Source organism: Danio rerio, chromosome 4 (genome assembly GCF_052040795.2).
Source record: "Danio rerio strain M-AB ecotype USA chromosome 4, GRCz13ab, whole genome shotgun sequence".
Lineage (NCBI taxonomy): Eukaryota > Metazoa > Chordata > Actinopteri > Cypriniformes > Danionidae > Danio > Danio rerio.
The window spans coordinates 3661585-3670000 of record NC_141024.2 but is presented as its reverse complement, the minus strand read 5'-3'; the positions used below and the strand labels follow the sequence as shown (position 1 = coordinate 3670000).

Sequence of the window (8416 nt, the reverse complement as noted above, 5' to 3'; positions counted from 1 at the left end):
AATATCTAGTCAAATATGATGTGCTGTCATCATGGCAAAGACAAAATAAATCAGTTATTAGAAATGAGTTATTAAAACTATTATGTTTAGAAATGTGTTCTCTTCTCTCCATAAAACTGAAATTGGGGAAAAAAATAAACAGGAGGGGCTAAAAATTCTGGCTTTAACTGTATCTATATGTATATATAGATTATTTAAATAAGGCAAATTAGTTGATTAGCCATTCCTAATAATGTACAAATATTTTGCAACCAGTATATTTTGTTTTCTCCCAGTACAACGTTTGTCGGAGTCGTTTATTAAAGCTGTACGCAAAAATGCATACAAATAATGGCAACTTTAGAAAGCGAAAGTAAGAACCAGCAGTAGGAAAGGTGCAGAGTGAGAGAAGATTTTACACTGGCTAATCGATAACAAATAGTCTGCTTTCTTGAACGAAACAAAAAAGTATTTAAAAGATGAAAATAATAGTATTTTTCATGCGTCAACACCAAATAGACTTGGGCAGCTGTTAATATAAAGTCTATAGCTTTAAGGTCTGTTAAAGTCTGTGAGGGAAGCACTGATTTACACAAACTATTTATAATCAATAATATTATAAATGCATTTATAAAGACATAACAAACCTTAGGCGGAAATATATACAGAAACACACAGACATACACACACACACACACACAATCATACCTGAATTGGGCAACCAGGTGAGACACAGGGTAACTAATCAGGGCAATTAGATTACAGAAACAATATCGTTGCCTATTCTTAATAGAAAAGTAGCCAAGCAACATCGCTCTGAAAAGTTGCCCAGTGTATCATCACTATCGCTGACATACACACTGAAAGACAGACACACTCACCTCTGGTCAGAAGTTGTCCTCTCTCTGGTTTTATCATTGTCCGTCTGCTCTCCGTCGATTACATTTGCAGCTGAAATCTTCGGCGGACACTGGAATTTGGGTTTGGGAAGCACTGAAGCAGGAAATAATGAGAGATAAGATGCTTTTCACATCCATCCATCCATCCATCCATCATCATCATCCTGTCTATCTATCTGTCTGTCTGTCTGTCCGTCCGTCCGTCCGTCCGTCCGTCCGTCCGTCCATCTATCTATCTATCTATCTATCTATCTATCTATCTATCTATCTATCTATCTATCTATCTATCTATCTATCTATCTATCTATCTATCTATCTATCTATCTATCTATCTATCTATCATCATCATCCTGTCTATCTATCTCTGTCTGTCTATCCATCCATCCATCCATCCATCCATCCATCCATCCATCCATCCATCCATCTATCCATCTATCATCCTGTCTATCTGTCCGTCCGTCCGTCCATCCATCCATCCATCCATCCATCCATCCATCCATCCATCCATCCATCTATCTATCTATCTATCTATCTATCTATCTATCTATCTATCTATCTATCTATCTATCTATCTATCTATCTATCTATCTATCTATCTATCTATCTATCTATCTATCTATCTATCTGTCCGTCTGTCTATCTATCTATCCAAAAATAAAACATTCTAATTGGAGTAAAGCATGAAGACATTGGTGTGATATTTCACCTTTAAACATGCAGAAACAACAAGATATGACGGCAGTTAGAGAGTGTGTGGTGAAGCCCACAGTGAAAACCTCGTGTTAAACAACCAACATGATTGACAGCCACACTTCCTGTTCACCACAGCTGCTGCTTCCCTCACAACATAACACTACTTATTCTCAAAGGCATATTGTTAAAGGCACAGCACACACAAAAATGCCAATTCTCTCATTCAGTGTATCTTCAATTGGGTAATTAATATATTTAAATTATTATACTTTTCAATAATTAATTCACATGCACTAAATAACTACTTAAAATAATTGCACATGATTGTAAATGCTAAACAATTAAAACAATTGTCACTTTAACTGGACCCTAAAAAAATTACACAATTTAAATAACTGTATGAAATTAATAATTGAACCATTCTCAATTATAAAATGAACCTTACAATCCATATTGCAAACAATTTATTTTAGTATTAAAACTGAATAATTAATGCAATCAAATGAGTAATACTTAATATTTTACATTAAATACATATGCTGGAATAGTAGGTGGTTCATTAAACAGTGGCGACCCCTGATAAATAATGGACTAAGCCGAAGGATAATGAATGAATCAATCAATGATTTACATGTAATTTCCCTGCACTAAATAACTAAAAGTGAGTACTATAGCCCTGCAGGAGTGGTTTCTCAGCCTGTGGTTTTCTCAATAGTGTCAGCGTGGTTTACTGTACATGCTTACCATGTTTTACTGTATGTGTTTACAGTGTTTCAGCAGTAGTTAATGTATACCTGCTGGAGGAGGCATTGCAGAAACGCTGTAAACCGCTGACTTTCTCAACACTGAACTTGCGTCTTTCAGAAAACTCGAAGCCGAATCTTCAACCTGAGCACCAGCAGATCCCTGGGATCCTGCTGACACAAAAACACGCACATTGACTGAATCATTTAAGACACATTTACATGCACTGTAGCCCAAGAAACAACCTGTTAAGTTGCACTTTTGCTCGTGTAGTTGTGTGTTTTATTGATAAATCAGTGTATAGTGAATGAGAATGTAAAGTGAAAGCTGGATCTGTCTGTGTGTTTGGTGAAAACTGAAGCTTCCTCTATTATTGTGCTCTTATAAACACATCCTCTTAAAAAAAAAAAAAAAAAAAATCACATGTCTATTATCTTTAGGAAGCCTTTATAATTAATGACCTTTGATTGATTGTGGTATGCAATTTATTTATGTGTAATAATAGACCAATTAAATAATTTAATCACTTATAAAATATTCGTTTAAACAAATTAAATTAATAGTTATTTCATTTACAAAAATAAATTTCAATTGGAAAATTGTGAGAATATTTTTGCAATTAATTGTATTTAATTTGTTTATATTAATACGCATATTTTAAAATAATTTAAATTAAACAACCTTAATAATAATAATAATAATAATAGTAGTAGAAGTAATAAATACATTTTAAAAATACATATACAATTATTAACATACATATTTTTCAATTTCATAAAACCTTTTATTTAATTAGAAATTTAAGCAGATTAGGGATATTTATATTTTTTATAATATTATTATATTTATATTTCATATTTTTAACTTATTGTGATTATTAGGCAAGGCATCATTATATTTATATAATAATTTGTGTGTGCATCAGCTATGATTTAGCTTCTCCTAATCTCCACTATCTGTTAAAAGACTGCAATAATGTCTGATTGATCAGTGCATGGTATTTTCCTCTTTGTAAATAACGCACTGAATATGCCGATGAGTGTGTTTTGTGTTTAGGTTTGTACTGCTGAACTTCCCATCCAGTTTCTCAGTTCCTCCGTTTCTCAGTTGTTCACAAAGGTTTCTGATTGTGCTGCTTTACACCAGAAGCAGAAGCTTACGAGGATCTACAGACAAACCTCAAACACTCAGAGAAAAACCTGTAAATACCTATAATTACATTAAAGGTCTTTCATTTTACACTAATAAGATGAGAATTGCCATTTAAAAAAGGTAAAACTACACTACAAACAAAAATAATACAATTTATACATACATAAATAACTTATACACACATTTATTTGTATGTCTGTATGCATATATATATATATATATATATATATATATATATAGATAGATAGATAGATAGATAGATAGATAGATAGATAGATAGATAGATAGATAGATAGATGATAGATAGATAGATAGATAGATAGATAGATAGATAGATAGATAGATAGATAGATAGATAGATAGATAGATAGATGATAGATAGATAGATAGATAGATAGATAGATAGATAGATAGATAGATAGATAGATAGATAGATAGATAGATAGATAGATAGATAGATAGATAGATAGATAGATAGATGATAGATAGATAGATAGAATTGCTGTTTAATGATTAATTGTACACAAGTCAGCGTTTTCATAATATAAGTGTGTACTGTTCATATTAATAATGTGTGTGTGTGTGTGTGTGTGTGTGTGTGTGTGTGTGTGTGTGTGTGTGTGTGTGTGTGTGTGTGTGTGTGTGTGTGTGTGTATAGACACAAATGCATGTACATTCTTCAAACATTTGCATATATAGTATTACGTTTATGAACATAATAAATATACAAGCATTTCTGAAATACAAGCAAACTACAATATAAGACAAAAATAATTAATATTATAAGATTATATACAAGACAACAATAAATAAATAAATAAATAAATAAATACAATTAAATAATGGGAAAACGAAAAACATAATTAGTAAAATTGGTTAAAAATGTAAACTACAAATTATGTTTGCTCAATGCTCAGTATAAAAAAAGTAATAATAAATGAAAAAGTAAATAAAAAACTTTAAAAAAAAAGGATTTTAAAAGTTGCTCAATAAACAAACCAACAAACAAAAAAAGAAACAAAATTAGTAAAATTGGTAAAAAAAAAAAATTTAAACAAATTATGTTTGCTTATTAAATAAATATGAATAATAATAATAAAAAATAAATAAATAAATAAATAAATAAATAAATAAATAAAAATAAATAATTTAAGGTGAAATAAGAAAAACATACATGCATACTTGAGCAAATACACAAACACACTAACCTGATGTCCGGCCACCCACTGCTCTCCTAAAGCGAGTTTTCTGCCAGTGCACATGATGTTTCAGATCGCTGCATGAATTCAATACATTTCCCTTTTTCTCTGCATCAATGCTTTTGTGTTTGACATTTTTACTTCTAGAAACTGCTGACATTCAGAGTCTATCAAACCACATCCACTTCATTTAACACAAGTTATCTGCAGCCAAAACTTAAGAACATTATTTTCCACACATTCGCTTTTATTCCTCGCTGGATGCTCATGTTGAGATTGCAGATAATATGAACTGCTTTTACTGAGTTACTATTATTATTTGAAACTGTGCACTGTTTTATGGGATATAATAGGTCAAATATTGAAGCCAGTATTCTTATAAGCAGGTGATTTGCTTGTAGAAGTGTTTTATATTTATGTATAATAAAGTGTTTCATTGCCATCTGCTGCCAGAAACAAACAAAAGTAAAAATAAACTAATACAAATAAATTAATAAATAAAATCTTGAGATCAACTAACTTCCATGAACTCGTGTTCATTAAGGAATTAAAAATTGTCTAATTAAATAAATACAAAATGTTTAGATACTACTGTACCATTCTGTTATTTAAATTAAAGTTTGAAATGCTATATTTATTTATATTTTCAGTTTTAGTCATTTTGTTTTTTACATAAAATTTAATATCTACGAAATGTATCTTATAAATATATATTTTTTTCAAAATGTATCTTATAAACAGATTTATTTTATATTTTATATTTCTTATTTTATTGTTCATAATATTTTATTATTTTGTAGCTCTATTTATTAATTTATCTTAATAGTTTTTATTCATTCATGTGTTACATTTTACTTTACTTAAATTATCTAAGTGTAAATCAGAAATATTCCTGTTGTAACGACCTAAAATATGTGCACATTTTCATTTTACAACATATTAATCCTATTAAATTAATACTTATGTAAATAGTAGGCTATAAAAATACAATTGAGGTAAAGGTGGTTTCATATTCACACATTCGTTCAGTGACAACTTGTTACACACTCTTTATAATGTTTATTTATAATATATATATATATATATATATATATATATATATATATATATATATATATATATATATATATATATATATATGAACTGAAATCACATGTACAGTAAGTGTCATTTCAAAACAACATGAGCACTATTTAATTGACTGTGAGCAATGTTGTACTTTGATAGCTGTTGGTTGCTAATATATAAGATTTCATTTATTATTATTATTATTTTATAACCTGTTTTAACACATTTTAAACTCTTTTAATCGATTTATTTTCTTGTTTCTGTTATTCTTGTTTATGTAAAGCACTTTGAATTACCACTGTGTATGAAATGCATATAAATAAACGTGCCTATTAGGACTTGGCAAAGAATACGTTTCTGAAATTATATTATCAAAGAGAAAGTCTGAATATGTGAATATTAAACCAACTTGACCTCATTAATACACGACTAAAATCTATACTTATATCTTATATCTATATATTAGATAACTAAACGTGCATCAAAACCATTAATATCTAGAATTATGTATTTATAATATGATAGCCTAAAAATTACAATGTTTATCAAATGTTGCAGCCAAACAGCTGTATACTTGTGTCAACACCAACTGCAAACATAATGACGCAAAGTAGCATACATACCAACTAATTTAAATACAAAACAATAATAAAAACAAAACACTGACACTTAATAACTCAAGACCAGTCGATGCTTGTCAATTTCTGATTAGTCCTCACAGACAATATACACAATGTTTGAAGGAGAAACCAAACCACAGACTATGTATAAAAACACACAGATTAAACTAATATTATCGCTGAAGTCTCACCGGGAACGGATCCGCGTCTGACCTTTTTCTTCTTCTCCACATTTAATCCAGCTGATCTTCTCCTGAACGCGGTTTTCCTGAACTCCTCCACATCATACGCGCTTTTCCGCACTTTCTCAAACATCTCTGAGCTCCTGAATAAACATCCACTAGAGGAAAATCACACTGAAATGTCTTTAAAACTGCTTTAAAGCTCGTGGTGTTGTGTTTGGATCTCTTCACGCCAAACAACCGCTACGCAGCAAGGTTGCCAGGTGTTCGCAACACAACGAGCCAATCAAGCCAGCCCAATAATTAAGATTCGTACACCTTTGCCAAACTTAATGTACATGATTGATTGTTGTTGTTAATTCTCAAGTATACTGTTTAATAAATAAATATATACTCCCCTGTTTAATCAATAAAAAATAAATGAAATGAAGTCAAATTTAAGCACTTTCCAGGTGCATTTCTATTTTCCAGCACTTTACAAGTGTCTTAATGGCATTATATCAGATGCTATTTGTTATAGTATAGCCTAATATAGACTAAAGTATAGTATAGCCTATAGTATAGTATAGTATAGTATAGTATAGTATGGTATAGTATAGTATAGTATGGTATTCCAGTTCATATTTCTGATGTTTTCCCAAAGCCCAACATTGAATTACTCTCATTTTACTCGTGTCATTTAGCCTGCTCACATTTGAAATGTGTCACCTTTTATCTTAAATGTGTTTATTTTAATGCCAGCCATTGTTTAGAGCGATCATCTCAATGCATTTAGTCCTTTTTCATGGCTTAATCAAAGGGCACACATACAAAAGGCAGACAGATTTCAAATTACGCAAAAAAAATTATTATCATTACCATTTTAGTAAGAATCATTATTATCATTACAGCAACACAATTACATTTTAAGCAGTTTCAAGCACTTTATCCAAAATCTAAGCACTATTCAATCCTTGAAAACACTATTAAATATCAAGCATTTTCAAGCATTTCCGTAAGAACTCTGAATATTAATAATAATATGCCATAAATCATAATAAATGAAAATCTTAATGATGAATACATTAAAGTTATAAAGATTCTCATTAAGTTTCCTTTGGCTTAGTCCCTTAATTTATCCATCAGGTGTCCACCAACTTATCCAGCATATGTTTTATACTGCGGATGCCCTTCCAGCTGCAACCCATACAGGGAAGCACCACATACACACTCAATCACACACTACAGCCAATTTAGTTTATTCAATTCTATAGCGAATGTGTTTAGACTGTGGTGGAAACCGGAGCACCCGGAGGAAACCCACGCCGACACAGGGAGAACATGCAAACTTTACACAGAAATGCCAACTGACCCAGCCGAGACTCGAACCAGCAACCGTCTTGCTGTGAGGCGACAGTGCTAACCACTGAGCCATCTGTAAAGATTCTGTTTTCCTAAATTAACTAATTTCACATATTTGACAGATATAAAGTCTGTGTGGAATCAAAATTAACAATGCTTATTTTGCTAGCACACATTGCTATTCATAATGTAAACTATTAATCCACGCAAGTTAATTCACACTTAAAAGAGTTTGTTTTGCTAATCTTCAATCAAAGTGTGATTGTTTGCTTCTGTGTTTGGATTGGCTGCTTCTCTGATGACGTCAATTTGATGGCTTAGTTTGCTATGAATATGGCTCATGATGGATGTGTATATATATATATATAGTTTATTAAATATAGTTTGTATATGTATATAGTTTATTAAATTCACCTATAGCGCATGTGTTTGGACTGTGGGGGAAACCGGAGCACCCGGAGAAAACCCACACCAATACGGGGAGAACATGCAAACTAAAAGAGAAATGCCAACTGACCCAGCCCAGGCTCAAACTAGCA

The 8416-nt window shown here is 31.0% G+C and overlaps 1 protein-coding gene across 12 annotated transcripts in view; it reads right to left on the bottom strand.

The window, feature by feature from the left end:
- Window positions 1-6812, bottom strand: part of fgd4b (FYVE, RhoGEF and PH domain containing 4b) — a 27974-nt gene extending 21162 nt beyond the window's left edge. For 3 of the 12 annotated variants that reach the window (XR_015482428.1, XR_015482427.1, XM_087247826.1), the window contains exons 1-3: window positions 6546-6812; window positions 2366-2488; window positions 861-972 (exon numbers count right to left, since the gene is read on the bottom strand). Coding sequence is in view for 4 of the 12 variants with exons in the window: in XM_087247826.1 (XP_087103952.1) it covers window positions 861-972; window positions 2366-2488; window positions 6546-6669 (359 nt within the window). In the remaining 8 variants the exon portion in view is untranslated. Of the gene's footprint in view, window positions 1-860; window positions 973-2365; window positions 2489-4675; window positions 5043-6545 lie in introns of those variants that run through there. The other 9 variants (XR_015482430.1, XR_015482429.1, XM_087247827.1 and 6 more) reach the window with 4 other exon arrangements.
- Window positions 6813-8416: the final 1604 nt, after the last annotated feature.